General features: G+C 41.0%; 1 protein-coding gene across 1 annotated transcript; it reads right to left on the bottom strand.

Moving 5' to 3' along the window:
• Positions 1-8,091: 8,091 nt before the first annotated feature.
• On the bottom strand, positions 8,092-19,887 carry ZC3H15 (zinc finger CCCH-type containing 15). The gene is made up of 10 exons (XM_083411628.1): positions 19,435-19,887; positions 16,978-17,079; positions 16,161-16,272; positions 15,906-16,058; positions 14,707-14,798; positions 12,958-13,140; positions 11,751-11,897; positions 11,538-11,639; positions 11,175-11,301; positions 8,092-8,841 (listed from the first exon to the last, which is right to left on the bottom strand). The coding sequence occupies exons 1-10, from the start codon at positions 19,516-19,518 to the stop codon at positions 8,648-8,650; spliced, it is 1,296 nt and encodes a 431-aa protein (XP_083267754.1). The 5' UTR covers positions 19,519-19,887; the 3' UTR covers positions 8,092-8,647.
• Positions 19,888-21,438: the final 1,551 nt, after the last annotated feature.

Genomic DNA, 21,438 nt, shown 5'->3' with positions numbered 1-21,438 from the left:
GAGCTGTAGTCTAAAAACTGTAGGACATCAGGTTGGTCTACAGAAAAGCAATATATAGTTCAAGAAACAGACCTAAAGGGTTAGTTGCTTGAGCTGAAAGCTCGCTTCAGTTTCTGCTCAATCTCTATATTGATAAGAATCAATAGTGTCTCGCCCTTCCTCCTTCCTCTTTGTTCTAATGAATAAATGACTCACCAGAACTTTGCCACCAACCCGGGCCAGGCACAGTCAGACTCACATGGAAGCCCACCACCCTCTAAAATGGAACAGTGATGCCCAGAAGACCTGCCCCTTAACAATCATTTCCCCCCTGAGGAACTATTCTGCAGATGTCTAAAAATGCATTAAGAAACATTTAGGCATTTCCCTATATGTGTATAAAAATAGCAACGGAATGATACATGAACAGCCAGCATCCATTCCAAGAGTAAAAATATTTGCGGATGTCCAAGTTCTTTTTGCTGTACAAAGTTCTCGGTCGCCAACAGAAAACAGCCTGCTTCTAGGAGCCTTGTATATTTCACAAGTTATTTATTAGAACGTGGGATATTTTCTTTCCTGCTTCTAGATTATCTTGGAATGTGATGAATGTGACAAGCAGAGAGGAGATCCAAATCAAAACACATAATTTTAATGAGTAAGAAATGTTTTGTGGCCTGTTTCTTGGTTAGTGAATTGAAGTTAGTGAATACACGGCAACTGAGAGCCATGTTAACTGTTCCTACATTTATCCCTTTTCCCGATTAATTCTGGCTTGCTAAGAACACCCCCGAAATGCATAGCACAACCTATTACATTAATGCACACACCATTGATTACATCTTAAGACAGCCAAAACACGTATATTTCTTTCCTCTCTCTTTTATTTAAAGTGCGAGGGAATATAGTGGGAGAGGATTCACAGTGGCATATTGGAGGAATTTTCTCATATCAAGTTAGACCACTGGTCCAGTATTGTTATGCTGACTGGGTTTCAGACAGGATATTCCTGGTCCTACCAGGTTGCAGGTGCCCTACCACTGTACAGTGCCAGATTAAACGCTGTGGAGGCTCCTCAGCAGTCAAAATCTCAGGGGCCTCCATGCAAATTATCTCCTAATATGTTCTTGTAAGTTTCTTTCAAGATCAAATCAATATTTTGATCCTGTGTTGTGGGGCCCCTAAAAGGTGTGGGGCCCATATGCCCGTGTCTACTCTCCTAGTAGGTAATCCGGCATTGCCACTGAGCTACAGCCCCTTTCCTGAACTTTTCCTATTATCACCATATAATACTTATCCCAAGCTTATAAACAACCACTTACCTGGCATCTATGGTAAACAATACAAAAAGGCAAACATGGAAGCTTTAATATTTTCTTCCTCTTTACACTCAAGTGGTGAAAATGTATGTGAACTTAATCGCAAGGGCTGGTGTATTCCATTTGACAGTCATTTTCCCTTTCCCTTCTCTTGAACTTTCAGGTTGGACAGGATGTAGATATGGGATACAGTGAAAATACTGGTTAGTTTGCAAGACACAAAGCACTTGCTTATTCAATCATCATTGATCTGTCATGGGCCACAAATGGACAAAGCTAAGACTTTGTATCAGTTCATATATTACACTCTACAGTTCAAAGATGAGACCAGGACCAAGGTCTCTGCCTAGAAGAGGGGTGGTGAACTGGACCTGGTCTGGATTTCCCCACCTTTGATGGGCCATTTTTACAGGTGGGCCAATCACCTGACACCCTTATGACATCAAATGACCCATTTGTAGCATGGTAAGCTGCACTAGAACGGAAAATCCATCCCCAAGCAAGTGGAGCTTGAAGTTCCCACCTATCAGTACCCATAGAAATGGCATGTGTACTTACCTTCTTTCCAGCTTGCACACTCTGGAATGTACATACGGTTATGTACATGCATTGATTTATTTGCTGTCCAGATGTAGGTAATTTCATGCTGACATAGGGTTCACACATAACAACATTCGGCTGCTTTAGACTAGAACTACATATAAGGGCAGCACTTTAGTTGCTATAGCAGATAGATTTCCAAATTCATCCTCAATACTTTCCCCTCCAGTGATCAATGGGATAGCCCCACTTGCATTTACTTGGCTGTATTTTTAGCAGAGAATCCATGCGCCAATCAGCCTTTAAAATGCAACTGATGCTGGAGGAAATTGTCAAGCATCTTTATTTTTTAAGTGGCTACGAATTGCATTATAGCAGCGGGCCTTTGGCAATTAGTTTTGCCTATTTAAAAAATAAAGGTCAGGGTTATCAAAGTTGAAATGTACATGAGATGCTTTAAAACACACATTGATTTGTTAAAGGCAAGGCATGCTTCCTTTAACATGGGAAGAGAGACATGACTGGTGGCTGAACCAGTCTGGTATGCAGATGGCAAAGCTGGAAGAATCCCTTTTTGTTTTCCGTTTCTGGATTACATCTGCCTTTACTCATTTGACTCTAACCAGTAATTCTGTTTTCTAAAATTTTGTCACCAGTCAATGCTGCTGTTTTCTTGCAGTTTAGCATTGTAATTTTGAACAGATTAAAGGATAGAAACAGCATCTTAAATGGGATTAGCTTTGTTTCCACATTTGCAGTTCCAGAACTGTAATGCCACACCAGGATATACATGCCTACCTCAAGGAGTACGTGTTCACTCACCACAAGACTAAACCCATGTTATCTACAGCCAGTTACAGCACTTTTGTGATAACAACAACAGGGCAAGTTGTCATTGGCTTTGAGCTTTTCTTTCTTTTTTAGCTCAAATGTTCCTACTGAGTTTGGTTGGTTGCTCTACAATGGTCACTAGATAAGAAAAGCCATGCATGACCCATGATTTCTGTGCTTGTTTCTACACCCACACCTTTCTATACAGCCAAGCAAGAGCAGAGCCGGCTCACTGATGAGGCAAGGTGAAGCCCCACTGCTTCTGCCACCAGTGGCGGAATGTCCCCCTCTTGCCAAAGTCAGTGAGAGGGGGTTGTTCTGGCGCAAGGCGTTTCCACTTGTCTTCCCTGCCTCTGGGGCAGAGACGAGCGTCAAGGGGCTTTGCAGAAAGCCCCCTCACTCTTGCCAAGTTTGGCAAGGAGGAGTGTTCCGGTGCACAATGGAAGTGGTGGTGGTGTGGTGGCCCAATCCATTTTTGCCTCCGGTGGCGAAACAAGACAGGCTGCTTCTGAGCAAGAGGCATGATCAAACAACAATGACACATTCCAGACAGACAAAAACACTCAAGGAAGTTATGAAGGAGGGCTGGGGAGAGTGTAGACTGAGACCTCCAAAGGCCAGACAAGAGGAGCATTCAGTTTCTGGTCCTGTGCTATGGGATGAACCCACAAAAGTGGTTGTCACTTCTAAAAGGGGCTGGTAGCCATGTGCATGTGCGTCACTTTAAGAAAGCATACAACCTACAATTCAAAGGTGCATTGGGTTAAACTCAGACGAAAGTTGTTTATAAGATTACTTACTCACTCTTCATCATAGGAGTCTCGGGGCAGGTTACAATATAATAGTTGATAATATGGTAGAGCCTTAAAAGGATGGTGCAACAATAAAACTGCTAACACATCTGACTGCAAGGGGTAAAACAAATGCACAAGGATCTAGACTTAAATCTCCTCATGTGTACATGAAGCTTCAAACTCCTCTTTGGTAAAGCTATACAGTGGTACCTCTGGTTACGTACTTAATTCGTTCCAGAGGTCCGTTCTTAACCTGAAGACCACTTTAGCTAATGGGGCCTCCCGCTGCTGCTGTGCCACCGGAGCACGATTTCTGTTCTCATCTTGAAGCAAAGTTCTTAACCCGATGTATTTTTTCTGGGTTAGCGGAGTCTGTAACCTGAAGTGTATGTAACCCGAGGTACCAGTGTATAGGCTCACAGGGTTAGTTTCCCTTTAAGGGGCAGGGATGGGAAAGAAGCTTCTGATTGGTGCTGTGGGTACTTTCCACTCTGATAATAACAACATGACTGAGAGCAGAGGAGGAAATCTCCAAGTCTATGAGCATTCAACATCACGCTCTCCTGCATTTCATTAATGGTTCACAGCATTAACAGCAGAAGCAACAAACACAGGAAACAGCTCATTTCTTGGATGCCAGCACAATGACCAGCAGGTAATTAAACTAAAGAAAGCATTTATAACAGAACAGGGTATGCAAACCTGGTGGTTATTAAAGTGAGACCAACAATAGAATTGTAGTTTGGATACATCTCTCTTTCTAACTGGGAAATGTGTGTGCTGCTTATGGGGTGGGTTGGCTCTGCATATGCAGTATATACCGTATTGGCCTGAATATAAGCCTCACTTTTTTTACCAAATTCTGACCCTGAAAAGTTAAAGTGCAGCTTAAATTTGCGACCTTACAAAAATGGGCTTTTACGATATCGCAGCTGAAACAGACACACTAAAAAGGAATAGGTGTGAGTGCCTGCAGAATTTTAAGGGAGCAGCTTATATTCAGGTATTGTCTCTCTCCCCCCCCCCCCCGAATTTTAAAGGTGTGGCTTATATTCGGGTGCAGCTTATAGTTGGGCCAATACGGTACATGGGGTGGGTAACTTGTTTCCCAAATATCTTTGGCCTAATTTATTGTAGGTTGCAAAATATACCAAGAAAGCCTAGTTCGGTCAGAATTGAGTATATACTTCCAGAGTTAATGTTAAATACATTACTTCTGGTAAATCAGCCAGCATAGCTACTAGAGGACTGTGAAAATTTGAGAAGATGGTGAAATGGCAATTTTGTAGGCTCACTGATTTCCATGTCAACTAATTTAATATACATCACCACCTGCCAGCAATGCCCACCAGTTAACTGGAAAAAAAACCTTATGGGAGCACTTAAACAGGGTTTTAAATAAAGGTAACAGCTGGTTCTCTCGTCAGAAAAGGCATCCATTTGCTGATGTACTAGATCTGCACAGTAGCTAGGCAATACTTATTCTAGGACACCAAGTGTTTTAAGTTGTGCTCTGTATTTGAGTAGTACCCTCACTAGTGAATAATCTTCTTGCATCTCCCTTATTACGAGTATGTGAGCGTGCAAGACCATACAGCAAAGGGGGCTACACTGCATTCAGACCTTGCCGTAACTCCATTGACAGAGGACTACAAAATCACAATTTCCAATTTTTAAACCCATGTAAGCATGTTTACTTCCCAGGCAAAAGTATGCACTGATTTCAGTGCTGAAGGATAGGAATTGTTTTAGTAGCTGCCTCCCCAATCGTGATCACTGGTGGACCGCCCCACCCAATATACATACACACATTCAAGAGTAAATATGCTAGGCAGGATGTAAATGATGATTCCTACATCACACACTATGTACAAAAATAGAGGATATTTCACTCACCTTTTCTAGTGAAAAATGTAGGCAAAGTGCTGTTCCTTTACAGATCTTATACAGATGACCAACATCTGTAAGGTTCTCTCACCCCTTTGTAACAAAGTAAGGCAGAATTTTCAAACTTTTCCAGCTCAGCTCCCTTTCCAAGTTTACACCTTCTGCCCCCCACTCCTTCATCTCCTTCATGAGTATCTAAGGGTGAGGAACCTGTGATTCCCCCAGATTCCAACTCCCAGCAGCCTCAGGCTGCTTGGTCAATGGTCAAGGATAATGGGAACAGCTGGAGTTTCATCTCCCCGGGCCTACAAAAATCGTTTAAGCACAGCTGTGTCCACTGCAGACTATCCAGAACTTTGGGTGGTGGGTAAGACATGCTGCGTCTAAGGGTCTTTACACCTACTCTTCGTTCATTTCAAACCTGACGGGGATACCATCCTACAATTTGGGAATGATCAAACTAGAGCTCCCAATTATCCACTTGGGACAAAACATTTCTAGGCACGGTTAAAAATTCAGTAATCTCTAGAAAACAACCAAACACAAAAATAAGGGCCACAAAGCAAAGTCATGACTATAACATGACTAGAAAGATATACCACACCATACCACCTGACTAGATTAAGTTTGGGATCCCCTATCCCTACAGTTTCGGACGCATATGAAAAGATGACTATTACAGTGGTTTCCTAACTATATTTCAGGGAATCCTGGAGTACCTAGGAAGCTTCTCAGGGATCCCTTAATGAAAATATCATTAGTGGCAATCAAGTTTACAACTGCAGAGGAGCAGTGGGAACACCTCAGCCTCAGTTGAAGTAGGGGGAACACAAAATCTAGCAAACCATGAAAATTCGAAAGCCACTATTTTGCTAAACTACGTGTAGAAATTTCAACTACTCTAAAATTTTGTGAGACTTCCCCCAGTTTAATATGTCTTGTACCGTATTACTTAGTAAGAAATTTGGGGGGAGTCATCTTTCAACCAAGGCTATTTATAATTTTACAAAACACTGCCAAATGCAGGAATATGGCTGAAATGAATATTTAGTCAGGAAACATGTTATAGTTCTGGAAGAGAACATTTCCTAACACACGGTACATGAGAAAATTAAGAGCTGCAGAGCCACTGATTTACAAGAATTCCCATGTTATATGATCTAGATGCGTTTTCTCCATGTGGTTCACTGCACACTGCAATTAAACAGAGGATTCAATCTCAACATGATCTTGTCTTTTCCTTCACTATAACTGAACTTGAATACAAAGTTATTCAATGCCTTTTGGAAAATAATAGCACAAGTATAAACACAATCATCCACTACAATTCAAAAGGCTAACCCACTTTCAGGATAGAGGAATCAAAGAATGTGTCTTATTAAGGTTTGTTTGGCATAGTAATGCTACTTCAAAAATAAGCAGGTCACATTAGCCACAACTGAAAAGGGCTGGGTCTGCTGTTTAAACTCCAGTCTACATTTTAGAGAGGAAAGTTTTCCAAACTTTTGAAAAAGAGAATAACATCAAGATGCTCAACGTCATTTACTCTTCATTTTCCTTGAAAACAAGCATACTGCAGTGCTAAAAAAAATAATTCAGGTGCTTTTTAAAAAATAAAAAGCAGGATGTATGACAAACGGAAGCCCACAACTCTACTTGAGTCTGGAAAAATTAAGGCAGATAAGCAAGACATTGTGATTCAAATGAATCTCAACTCAATAAGAGGTCTGCATGAAAAACAGTGAGCAATGAAGGAGACGGTGAAAAATAAAGTACACATAAAATATATAAGCAACCCTACAGATCCCACTTAGGTATAGGCTGATCCAAGTTTTTCTATTTTAATCCAGCCACAGGCTGGGAAGGTTCTATGAACTTTTGATGGCTAGTCCATTAACATTCAGTTCTACAAATCAATCTTCAGCATTATCTTATTTAGCATTATGTTTTAACTCCCCCCCCCCCAAGTACTGGATGAAGCATTACCTCTCACCAGCTGGACAGATTAGTCAAGGCATTTTCAGTTTCCAGTGTTCACAATATGCCTTCCAAGTAATTTTCCATTTTTTTAAAAAATCTATCTAGAATTTCTAGATTTAAGTACTCGGGTCATATAGCAACATATCCCATTCGTACTAAAATATGGGACTAAAAACACTTTTGAAATGAACGAGGCTATATTCACATTCTAAGCCAAAGGTCTGTGCCACATGAAATGTAACATTTGTCTGAAAGCTCTCTCCACATCACTGGTTTGCAAGCTACTCTGCCAGAAAAACTTCTAAACTTTGCTACAAAAAATGCAAAGCGAGCTGCTGTATTTAATGTTGAAAAACCTGGGCTAACACATTTTTGTAAAATACCACTGTGATATGGTATTTGTCTTTTCAACATTACAGCTAAATTTAAATCCATTTGGCTCTGTAGTCCAAAGAATGCAGGAATCTCCTGCTTTGATTGCTGAAAGCAGAATTCCAGTACTACTAATTCCCAAATCTCACAAAATTTGCACTACATACAAATGGATATGCCTGAAAACCAGAAAGAATGATGAAGTCATGGCAAGTACATTTTGCATATACTGGGATTTTTCAGCAGGCAGAAGAAGCAGCCTTTTCACACAGAGGCAATCTATAAATTACACTTTCAACTGCAATTAATCATACTTGCAGAAGTGCTTTTGTTTAGGTCTGCTGCATATTTGCAAAACATGCATATACACTAATGTAGAACCAACATGGTTTGTTTTTTTAACCAGATAGTCTTTATTTACACCTTGGTGGATTAACTTTAAAATTTAGAAGCAGGGACCATACTTGTGTGATTTTATGAATCTCTACCTTAGGTATCTGTTTGGTCAAATAATCAAAAGCAATTCCAGCACTTTTAAGAACACAGCCATTTCAACCTGTTATCACTTCGACTTACAGTATTGTAGCACAAACTTAATCACTCAAAATACTTATTTCAAATGCAGTTCTACTGAAGGAATTCTTGACCTCTTCCTGGACTTGGTAGCAACACACACCTTCACACATCCTGGAAAAGTTGTGATCGACTTCCTACTTTTGGCGGGGATTTCATTACGTCATTGTACATTAAGAGAGTTCTTTCTCAGTGTACTATCTGGGAAGTTTATTAAGCTGGTTAAGACTGAATCAGGAAAAAACTGGGGGGAAAGATATTTCTGTTTAATGTTTTTTTTCCCAGAATCATGTGAGGAACCAAGAGTACTCCACATAAGAATGGAGATAGTATTAACGTTGTCAAGTAGATTTAAATTCATGTGCTGCTTGTTCATTCCTCTAAATCAAGTGTGTTTAGTTCTTCTTCTAGTTCTTCCAAATCCTCGCCAGTAAAAAGATTTTCATCGACTGGGACTGCATCAATTACTCCATTTTCCTGGGTGCCCTCCATGTCGCTGTCAACTTCCAAATCACTTTGTTCTCCATTCTCCAGTCCACCTCCAGAAGCTTCACTCAACTTGTTATCTGAAAGTGAAAACAATGCGTACCATGTACCATTTAAACATGCTATTTTTCCTGATGATGTTAAGCAGGCTAAGAAAACTGGCTACACAACTCTAGAAAGTGAGGCTGATGTATTTGAAAAATATATATTGGATTCCAATGAAGGAATTCTATTAGCGCTAGGAATTCCATTTGTGCAATCAAACATTTCTTCCCTCTCCTCACATGCCCTCCCTAAATGTGCTCAAGGATTGGCGGAAACCCCAAAACAGATTTAGGGAGTCTGTGGGGAAGGGAGAGGGAGGAGAAATTCTACTGCATAGCTGGAAGTTTGTGTGCTAATCAAACTACTTTGCAAACCACCCTTATTTTGAAGTAAATGTCACAGAAATAATAAATATTTGCTACTTAGTCCTGAGCACATTTACACTCAAGTCCCACAGAGGCTTCCCGGACTTAAAAACTGTAGAGTTATCTGAGCCTTCTGCTTGAGAGGAATTTCTTGGGAGTTTGGTGGCCATTATTACACTCAGTGGCATAGCGTGGGGGGTGCAGGGGGGGCCGGCCGCAACATCTGGGGGGGGGGGGGACGCGCGCTCGCACTCGCAGCTCTCTGCCCCTACCTGGCTCACTCACTCTCTCTCACTGCAGTGCTGGCTGTGCAAATCCGATCCGAGCCGCCAGGTCGCCGCCCACTGTGGAGGGGGGGGGGTGCCAGGCATGCGGTGCGGTGCGGAGAGAGAGCGAGGGACTATCTGGGGGAGGGACAGTGCAGCGGGGGGCGCAAATTACTTGCCTTGCCCCGGATGCTGACAACCCACGCAACGCCACTGATTACACTGCTTTAATTTTATAGTGTTCTTCCACATTTTTTGCTTGTGAGCTCACCGAGAGTGACCGCTTTTGTTGCTGATATTTTTGTTCTGTGATTTTTTGTTTTGTTTTGCTTTTTCCTAATGGTAGCAGAGGGCAAAGGAACATCAGGCCTCTCTCCATAGACCCGGTTTAAAGATCAGATGGTAATTTAGCCTCTCCTCTTTCTGAACAGTTTCCATTCAAGCTTGCCATTTTAAGAACTATGTGACCAGGCAGAGGGCCTTCTCGATGGTGGCTCCCGCCTTGTGGAACACCCTCCCATCAGATGTCAAGGAAATAAACAACTATCTGACTTTTAGAAGACATCTGAAGGCAGCTGTGTTTAGGGAAGTTTTTAATGTTTGATGTTTTATTGTGTTTTTAATTCTGTTGGGAGCCACCCAGAGTGGCTAGGGAAACCCAGCCAGATGGGTGGGGTATAAATAATAATGATAAATAATAATAACAATAATAAGAGCTGCTGCCTGCTTGTTTTCCACTCCCTATCACCCCCACCCCTTTTTCTCATGTCTTTTAGATTCCAAACTTGTAGGCCAGTAATGTTCTCTTTTTAATCTGTGTATAGTGACTATACAATTTTAGCAGCTTCAGAAATAATGTGTTCCAAAGAAAACCACAAGAACTAGAAAATGGATATTAAATATGCCAATGCATTTTCCCATAGTCTCTATCCTGAAGATTTCAGAAAGAATGAGAAATGGACAGGAGGGGAACGGGGAAATGAGTGACATTATTGCAACCCTAAGTTACAAAGATGAAATTTAATTTTCATGCTGGTAATGGATACCAGCCAGATGGGAAGGGTATAGATTGATTGATTGATTGATTGATTTTTACTATTATACAATCTATATTCCATTATATATAGAGAGCTGGATGGGTCATAATGGATACAATGCTATATATCATCACACATGTCCGTGTACAAGAAAGATACATAAGTAACTTTTTAAAAGGGATAGCTACCTACCCAAGTTAATGTTTTGCAATCTATTCCATATACAAACTGCAAGGATAAATTAAAAACATAGGAGTCACACACTGTGGCACGAAACATTAAAGCATGGGCGTTGACAGGAATTATGCTGGAGGGGGCAGAACCTCAGTTAATTAAGTATTTTTATTGATTTACTCGATTTAGGGGAGGCAGCTGTCTCCCCTGCCTACACCCATGCATTAAAGGTTGAATCCAATAATGGAATTCCATTTGTGCCAAGGACTTCCACTTTAACAATGGAATTTCCTCTGCCCCCAAATCTGCTCTGGTGAGTTGGGGGAACCCCTAGAAGGGATCAGAGGGAGTGTGTGGGAGGAATGGAAAGGCCATTCCGATGCGCAAGGGCAAGTTCTTGCATAAACAGGGCAGCTTCATTCACTACAATCCTGAATATATCAATTAAAATCCTGAATATATCAATATCCTTTCAAAATTTAAATACTACTGCAGATCTTAAGAACACAGAACACACAAATCTTACCATCTTTTTCAGCCGAAGTGTATGTGCTAAATCGTTCCAGACTTGCTACTGTAATTCCAGTCTCATCTACGGCTTTTGGAACATACAGGTTCAAGTCCACATCATTTACATCCACCTGCTCATCAACCTGAAAGGGGGGAAAAGTTCTTTTAATTTTACTTACAGCAGAATCAGTGTAAGCTTTAAGTCCCACTGCATTCAGTGCAGATGAGCCACAGTAGATCATGCTGTGATCAAAAGGCATCTGGTACATAGTGGTCACTAATAATGCTACAGTTCATTATGTAAGTTCCTCAACCATGGAAATAAGCTTATTCTTTGGTTGTCTTGAGATTGCATACAATACTCTTGGATCTCCTTTACCTCATCTTCACCTGTTCCTTGAATATAACGGGTGTCATCTGCTTCTTCATCATCTGCATCGACCAGCTCTGGCCGGAACTCAAACACTTCACGCCCACTGATCTAGCCACAGAGAAAGAGCACAATATGAAACAGTAATATGTATTTGAGAGTTCGGAACATTTCGCTTCACTGAAAAATATTTGCCTGTAGATCAGGCTACACAGAACTTACCACCAGTGCTTTGCCAGCCTTAAAGTCTGCTTTCCTTCTTTCCATATCTTGCTCAGCCTTATTAATTTTTTCTTGTCTTTTCCTTTTCTTCCATGCCAGAAAAGACTCTAAAGTAATTTTAGTAACATTTGCTCCTAAGGCTGCACGCTGTAAGAGAAAACATTATTAACTGAGCACGCTTTTAGAAGATTCATTTTTTCTCTCCAGTACATTAAGAAAAAGCCTTAAAGCAATTAAATACAGTCCTTCTGCAGAAGCTTTTGTTCTATGAATCTCAGCAAATCTCCATTATTGTTCTCATAGATTCCTCCGAGCCTACAAGGAACTAGTAAACATGAAATACAGCCAGAATAAAGAATTAGGTAAAGGTAAAGGTACCCCTGCCCGTACGGGCCAGTTGTGACCGACTCTGGGGTTGCGTGCTCATCTCGCTTAAGAGGCCGGGAGCCAGCACTGTCCGGAGACACTTCCGGGTCACGGGGCCAGCGTGACGAAGCTGCTCTGGCGAGCCAGCACCAGCGCAGCGCACGGAAACGCCGTTACCTTCCCGCTATAAAGTGGTACCTATTTATCTATTTGCACTTGGGGGTGCTTTCAAACTGCTAGGTGGGCAGGAGCTGGGACCGAATGACGGGAGCTCACCCTGCCGCGGGGATTCGAACCGCCGACCATACGATCGACAAGTCCTAGGCACTGAGGTTTTACCCACAGCGCCACCCACGTGCCTCCCAAATAAAGAATTACCTAATGTCAAAAAGACTAGATGATGCACTAAAACCCATAAATGTTCTTCTCTGAGTAAACATTTTCCAAGCACATGGCAAGCCACATGCATTAGTAATCATATATTTAACATTAAGTGCTACACTGTATTCAGTTTGAATATATGAACACATTTTTAAGAAAAGAAAACATAGCTGTCCCTTGGAGGCAGGAAATCAGTACTGATTCCTGATGATGCAGTTTTTTTAAAACCTAACTAGAGTATTACAAAAAAATCTGCTGTAATCCAATAAATCTACTCCAATTATAGATAGAAATTGCTAAATGTTACTGAAATAAGCCTTTTAAAAAATTAAAGTGTCCATATTAAGGCTCAGGTATACAAAAATCCAGTTAACTAAAAACTCCTCATTGCTAAAATAACCTCACAACATCAAAGTGACAAACTACTGTATTTTTATAGAGAAAATGACTACAATGTTACCTCTTTTTCTATTAGATCTTCTAAAGAAATTTCTTCTTCCTTTTCTTCTTTCTTCTTGTCCTTCTTGAGTACGAAGCCAGGAGGGAGCGCATGGCGGTACATACAGTTGTCCCCTCCACCAGGACAGACCCAAAACCATCCGTATTTATTGTTTTCAATAGCATCGAGGAAATACTTGCAGACCTGCATGGAACATTTATTATCACACATTGTCTTCATTTTATAGACACAATAGGCAGAATGAATCTTAGGCTCTGGTCACCAAACCAGGTGTCTATGCCAAACCACTGGTCCTGCTAGATTGGGATGATGGGAGCTGTAGTCCAGAAATGGCGGGAGACCCAAGTTTGGGAAACGGTGCACTACACAGTGGATGAAGTTACCATAGTATGATAATTAAATCTACATTCACTCAGCAATTGTACCTATTTTTAAAGTTATCAGATGCAATGGGCGAGATTCAATCAATGAGTCCTATAAGTGGAAATTTTGTATAACAAATTCAGCTTTTGCAATGGGGCACAAACATTCCTCCTCCCTACTGCATCCCCCCAAATTGGGACTGAGATAACCCCTGCAACAGCATGTAAGGGAAGACGAGGGGGATCATTCTGTCTGGCAAATTGAAATGCTTGCCCTGATGGAACTATTACCTTAGCGTGACAATGAATTTCTTCCACAACCCCTAAATGTATGACATGTATAAATCAATCATGACTGAATAAAGTAGTTACATAGCAGAATCTGGCACAATACAGAGAAATGTTAAGTTCTCTTAACTTTGGCAGCAAATGCAGAAAACCCCCCACTAAGGAGTCTGTACATTCAGCTGGGCTTAGAATGTATAGGGCAGCATTCCTTACCACTCTGGCTTTATGGCAAACATTTCCAAAAACTCAAGGAGTTAAAAAGAATTGGTGAAATGAAATAGGAAGGCCATTATCTCAACAAAGGGTAAAATCCCTAATGAGTGTATGCAACAACTTGTGTACATCTGAGCTAGCTCTCTGGTTTAATGGTTACCTTTAGCCAACATTTCAAAAAAGTATACATATATCTTGATTTGGAAGAATAAGACCTCCATGGAACAATTTTTACCTAGGAAAGTAGTATCATGTTTCAATCATTGTTCTTTGATTTTCAGGTTACGGTGAATATCTACTTTTAAATAAAATCAAGTTTGAGATTACAGTCTATGAAATAATTTTGTGACACCACAGAATTGCCATCTATATGTCATTGTACTATACAGTGAACAGCAATTACACATTATACCTCTAATTTAATAGTAATGGGTTATAAAACTGGACTTCCACAAGACTCCATTTGCTGAATCAACTAATTATCACACATAAGGTTTTGATAAACACTAGTAAATAGTATACTTTCAAAACAAGAGTACTTGTAATTATTATGGACTGGATTTTACCTATATTGTACTAATAACTACATAAAGTAATTACATCTCTGAGCTACTTCTCATTCTATTTAGTATTGTTTATCGTACCTTGGCATTATAATATAATGTCACCAGGTGGTCCCTGAGCTATTTTGTCCTTAAAAGTTCAAGCTGTTGTCATAGTATTTTAACAATTCAGCTTATTTGTATCACAGCTTATTTTCAGCCACAAGTCACACAATAAAAATATCCTGTCATTTTATAAACTGTTTTTTTTTCCTGCTAAAAATGAGGTATGTAATATATAAGATTTACACTAGGTATTCCAATACAAAACAAGACAGACATACTATTTGGGTTTTGGGTTTCTTCTTTTCAGCTTCACCATGCTTCTTGTTCACTACCTCCTCCAGTTTCTTTTCATCCCAGTTATCCATTGTGTCTACATATAGCAGCAAAACATTTCAATTATACAAGGGAAGGACTAAGCTTGTTCAACACCACCAGCAAAGTTCTCCTATATAAATATTTGAATTCTACCTCTGTGTTTATACTGCAAGAGACATATAAAAAGATGTAAGGCAGAAGGAATCAAAAGTGCAAAGGAGGCAGGACTAAGATGAAGACAAATAGGGAAATATTTGGATGACGCAACAAGAGTAATGAAAGAATTCAAGGAAAAATCAAAATAATTACCTTAGAAAACCGGGTTCAGGTATCAAAAGCAACTAATTAGTAAGTACAAACTCTTGTGAAGTGGGGGGGAAAAAAGAAAAGCTTCCAAATTGCTCCTCTTAGCCAAACCAGAGGAAGGGATTGGGTGCATGAGTCCAAAGTCTGCACAGGTTTGTTCATGTAACACCAAACCATAATTTAGCATTGCATCTGAATTATGCTGAAGCATGTTCACAGGAGTCTTTTCCTAAGTGCTATGTTTGTAAATATAGCCACTGATCAATCTGCAGCTCTCTTATTTTACATTCATTCTCCCAGAGTAAAAGCACAAGACAGTGCCAAGAGATACCATTATCTAGGACAGGGGCAGGGAACATTTTCTGGCCACTGGGCCAGATCACACTCCTCACATCCTGGTGGGCCAAATGTGACAGATGAATGCAGCTGCTATGACATCACTATGCCAGCTGATGCTGCACTTTGAAGTCCCAACTGTTGAGACTTCCAAAACCAGTATAGAATTGTTTTAAAGCCTATTTGCTGTTTGCAAAGGGGGGGGGGGGGGAAATCCCAAGATGGACCCCCTGGCACGACAAGATTGGAGAGACACCATACCAGATCAAAGAGCTCCATTTCTTCATTTTAACCAATTTTAACCCTGGTTTAAATGCTTATAAAAATTGAAAGCACACACCACAGTGAATCTGCAGAAATGCAGGTAATTCATCCTTTACATAAGTGTGTATGAAAATCCAATGAAGAGAAGAAGCACCTATTTAGACTTGCATTTATATCTACTTCCTCAAAGACATGACTTGTTCTAAAAACTACAACAGAAAAATAATTTGTCTGCAATTTTCAAGAAGTAACCTACCCTTTTCGAGATCTTCATCTCTGGCATCAATGTAAACACTCCTCTTTTCACACTTTCTCTCCAAGGTCAAGTCATGAGAAAATTTGCACTTGTCCCCTTTTGTGCATTGCCCTTGCTTGAAGAAAGCACAGACTACTGATTTTGGATCGGCACCTGCAACATATGCTGATTATTTAGTACCTTTCTAGATCAAGTAATACATAAATCTGAGATGCACTGAGGCAGGAAAATGGAAGTCATCCAAAGAAAGCTTGCCTTTACTGATTTTCTGTGCAGCAACCACAGGTTTGAAAAGCTCATTCAGCTCCTGTAATTCTTTCTTCTTATCATCTTTCTTTAGTTTCTTGTCACCTTCTGCTTGACCAGCCTAAAACAACACACACAACAGGTATTTACAAGACCACCAGGAGTGCATAAGTGCATACCACAACTCTTAAGACAAAGTGCATGATACAATATCCATAAAACATAATTCATAATGGCCTTTTTCCAGACATTATAAGTGGAACGAGCCTGTGCATAACCTGGGCTTGTATGTTTCCCTCTCCTCTCTGGTGCAGCTGTGAGGAGTTTGAAAGCATTTTCTTTCATTTTTAACTATCCATATTTTGGCATTTTATTGTTGTTATTATCTATATTTGTACAGGTACTATATATTAATTGTACAAGTATTTAATTACTTTTCAATTTTTATTCTTTCTTTGTTTTTCGTTTTTTCTATTTCATCTGTAAACCACATTGAGTCCCAGTCTGGGAAAAAGATGAGATATAAATAAATATAATAAAAAAATTAAAAAGACACATTAATATATTTCGAACTGTTCAATGTAGCCCAAGGGCTATCTATAGCCCATCACCTCTTTTTCTGCTGTGAGTATGGCCTAATCTCACAATACATCCATAAACATAATGGCTGCCCCTTAACACAAATTTATCCAACAAAGAAGGACCTAACTTAATTGTCCCATCTTCTGACAGCTCCACGCTCCTATGATGCAACATAATAGAAAAAGTAATCGCATTATAAGAAGTGCAAAGAGAGAACAGTGAAGCCAAGTAAACATTTACTTACCTGCCGTGGGTTTTGCTGACCGAACTTAACTTGATGGGTCACAGCCTTGATAAACTTTTGCTGTTTCGCTCCTTTTTTATTCTTCAAGCCAAAGGTTTTGTCCTAATTTCAAAGGTTTGTAGGAATGTTATTAGCTAGCATGATTTTTCAATGTGTAGAAAATGTAGTTTAACACTCATTCACTTTTAGTGCACATCTGTTTAGTCAAACACTTAAAACTCTAAAAACCTTTTTACTTTTAACTCTATTAGAAAATAAATACATTTTAACTGCTATCTAGTGATGAAAAACACCAATTCTAGTATAAATCTCCTATGAAGGCTCTTTACAGGTCAGTTTAAATCATATGCATCTGTCTTGCAATGTGTATCTAATATTCTCTTCAGTGATAAAATCTGATGATTCAATAGAGCCATGCAAATAAAGGAGGGTGAGCCTACCCAGTTATCAAGAGTTTTTTAGTAACTACAGAATTGTGATAATTCTTTTTAAAAGAACTTAAAGGTTTATGAGTTCGTGGATTAGAACAAACTACAATTTAGAATTACAATAACCATGTTTAGATGACCAATTAAAATGGAAGCAAAATATTCTGCATGCAGAGGACGTTACTGACAACAATATACAACTGATTTGGACACCATATTGTGTAACATGGTCCCAATTGCTACTGTAATAGCAGTACATTTAAAATTGTAATTTCAAATTTTCTATAATATTAATTTTGCCCCATATAACACATATGGCATTTTCTCTTTGAATTCATCTGTGTTCATTAATACAGAACTGCTAAACAGCAATACATATTCATTCGAAAAAAGAAAGTTTTTTTGCAATTGAAATTGCTCCAGTGTTAAAAGAACCAACACTATTCATCTAAAAGTTTTAAAAGATGTACGTCATGTGGATCATATTTAGGCAAAGTAACATATCAATTCACCTTTCACTTCTAACACTGTCATAACTTAATATGGTGTGTCAGGTGTACTGCTTATATTATTTGAATGTTGGGCTTAAAGTCCAAAGAACAGAGTCTTATTTTATCATATTATTATATTAATAATATCAAGGAGCATATGATACTTTTGTTTTGGTTCAAAATCCATCTAGCAGTCTCACTCCAATATTATCTGGTTTTAATCCTACCAAGGGGAACACCATTTGGTTATTAGCATTACAATTCCATACCAATGCATGTTCACTCAGAAGTAGAAACCCAACAGGGTGTTCAATGACTCAGATTAGTTTAAACATGATCACTCAGGAATAAACCAGACTAAGTTGTGTGGGTTTTACTCCGAAATGCACACAGCTCTCTTAATCCCACCATTACAATTAGTTTTGTACCTTTCAGTACTTTACTTTTTTGAAGAGATGCTGGAGGGCTTATCCACCTGAAAACATGACCCTTTGATCAGGAATTTGGAAGCCTTTCCCATAATAATGATGTGTAGGAATTTTACCACCATAGTTCAGTGTACAGAGTACATGTTTTGTATCACTTGCATGAGAAAGGGTCCAAGTTCAATCCCTAGCAAATATGTAGGGCTAGGAAAGGCCTCATTAAAAGTGTAGCTGCCAACCAATGTAAACAATAGATGAATCAATGACCTGACTATAGAAGGAAGTTAAGTTCAGGCACTGGAAACAAATGCCTGGGCTCAGCCTTTTTATTTATTACCATGCCACTTTCAAAATAATACTGAAATATACCCTCTGAAAAATAATACTGATAGAAAAATATGAGGCATATAGTCCTGTGCATTACTCTAAAGTTGGCATTGTTTAAGAGATGTCCAGTACCTATATCTTCTTTAAAACAGGTGGCTAAGCTGTGGGCCTTCCTGATTCTGTGGGGACTCCCAATTCCCATCAGCCCAAGCCAATCTGGCCAAAGGTTAGGGATGACAGGAGTGATAATACATCAACATCTGGCAGGCCACATGTTCCCCAGCAATGCTTTAAAGCCTTGTAATAATTAACAGGAGCAGAGAGCACATAAACAGGAATGCCAATACTAATTTATGACGCCACCTGAGAATCTTGGACTCGGCTCAGGACCAGAATTAGTGCAGCCTCTGAAACCTGTACTGGGTGCTAAGTCCAGCCAAGGGAAGCGAAGCAGGTAATTACAGAGAGGTGGCATCTTCACTACCCTGCTAAAAGTTGCCTACCTCTTTGTCTGGATCGCACAAAATCAGAATACAAATGGGGGGGGGGGGTCTCCTGGTTTATTGGTTCTCTAGATGAAAACACCCACCACCCCAGAACATGTCTGGGAGAAATGACATGAGCGGAAACTTCCCCCCTTCCTAAAATGTTAGCTTTCTACATGCAGGGTACACATTGGGTAGGTTTGGAGGCCACGCTGTAGCTTTCCCTACAGTCCTTAGTGGTACAGCCCCAAAACAGAGCTTGACCCCCCCCCCCACGATAATTGGGCCTAAATTGTCTCACCTCGATGATCTTCTCCTTCTTTTTCTGATCTGCCTTTTTGTTACCCGCCCCCGATGCTGCCGGTGCCTGTTTTTTGGGGGGCATTTCGGAAGGGGGGGGGGAGGAAGAGGAGGGAAGAGAACGGGTGAGGGGAAGGGAAGAAGACGCCGCCGAGGCCCAGAAGCAAAAGCGACCCCCACGCCTTTGCTTAACCGCCAAGCGGAGGGGAGGGGGGCTCGGCTGGGGGGTGGTGTGGTGGCGGCGGCGGGCAAGCTGTGAGGGGAGACTGATGGAATCCACCACCGGCAGAACGAGGGCTTCGCGTTTGCGACAAGCCGTCAGTGACGGAAGCGGCAGAGCATTATGGGAACGGGAAGAGACGAGGAAAAGCCGAACGTGACGAGCGAGAGCGCGCACGCGCGCAAGAGCCTTTCCCTCCCCGGCCCGCCGCCGCTCTCGACGCTCATCGCCTCGCTCCCACAGTGCATTGCGAAACCCTGACAGGACAAGGCAAAGGGCGGAGCTTAGTTAAGCCCCACTCGCCAGGGAACCCTCCCGCCGCGTGCGATTGCGTCACTGGGCGGGGCTTAGGTTTCCGTTGAGGGTTCGCTTTCGCCGGGTAAAGGGGAGGGGGAAAGGTTCGGAGTGCTTCTCCTCAAAGGCTGTTAGTCTGAGGTGGTCAACTGCTTGTAACGTTCCTCGCGCCTCTGCCCCTCGCTTGTGTTAAGGACAGCAAAATATCTGGAAGCCTTCTTTATTAAAAGTATGACTTCGGCCCTCCTAAAGCGTTCTGAAAACGTCCCGAGACAAGATGAGGCGGCTGCTTCAGGCGGCAGGGCTCGCAGGGGCAGCAGATCCAGCCTCACAAGGGATGCGTCGCCTGCTGCTGCTGCAGCTGCTGCTATCCTATCTTTGACAAGGTTAATGGAATCCAATAGCCACCAAAGTTTTGAAGGATGGTGTGACAGAGAGAAGCAGAAAATTAATATTTTGGTGAAATACGCACACGGCGCAACCCCACCCCCCCTTTTGTTCTACGTTCGAGGTGGCAGTCATCCCAGTCATGGGTGTGGCTGGGAGGCAAGTGTCCCCCCCCCCACTAAATCAAGTAAATAAGTAAAAAAAAAACCTTAACTAAAAGTATACATTGTAGAAAGATTTTGACAGGTTTTTCTGAGCACGGGGTCAAAATAAAGTAATTTAAAACAACAGTTGTTGAGAAGTTTAGTTTAGAATCTGCTAGACAGAGCCAGACAGGATGATGACAGATAGGTGCATCCCTGTTTAGTGGTGCTTACTGCATGTATGCATAGAATTGTGCTGCATGTGTTTGCCTTTTTCTGGCTATAGGTTAATGCAGATTTCCCCTTTAAAGTTACAAACAGCTGACACCTTGTGGCCATTTGTATAAATGACAAGGACCTTTCTTTGGAGCAACACATTGCTCCCTTCAAAAAGCGTAGCTACATGGTTCAGGCTACACGTTCTCGTTTGTGTGGTGCCTCTGGTGTTGTGGGTCTGAATCCAGTGCAGGAGCGTGCATCTTAGAATAGGTCCTTTGACAGTATGGAAACTGAGTGGGCTGGCAAAGAAAAGCACTCTGTCTCTAAATCACTAGAGTAAAGCATTCCCGCGTCACCAGTTTGTTGTGCTTCCCTTTTCTAAACTCCGCTTCTTTGCTGCACGTTCAAAAAAGGGAGCCCCTGTCTCAGTACAGTACATGGGGAAAAAATGGAGCAAGCAAGTGATACAGCACATAATGATGAAGTCAAGCTGAGAGAGGTGTGCAGTATGGTAATGGGTGAGAACATGTGTAATGCATGTGTGATTGAGATATGGATGGATGCTGTTTGTTCTTGTTGTTTAGTCGTTTAGTTGTGTCCGACTCTTTGTGACCCCATGGACCAGAGCACGCCAGGCACTCCTGTCTTCCACTGCCTCCCGCAGTTTGGTCAAACTCATGCTGGTAGCTTCGAGAACGCTGTCCAACCATCTCGTCCTCTGTCGTCCCCTTCTCCTTGTGCC

The sequence above is a fragment of the Podarcis tiliguerta genome (genome assembly GCF_965153285.1).
Source record: "Podarcis tiliguerta genome assembly, chromosome: 1".
Lineage (NCBI taxonomy): Eukaryota > Metazoa > Chordata > Lepidosauria > Squamata > Lacertidae > Podarcis > Podarcis tiliguerta.
The sequence above is the reverse complement of the archived record's forward strand: the minus strand, read 5'-3'. Positions and strand labels throughout refer to the sequence as shown.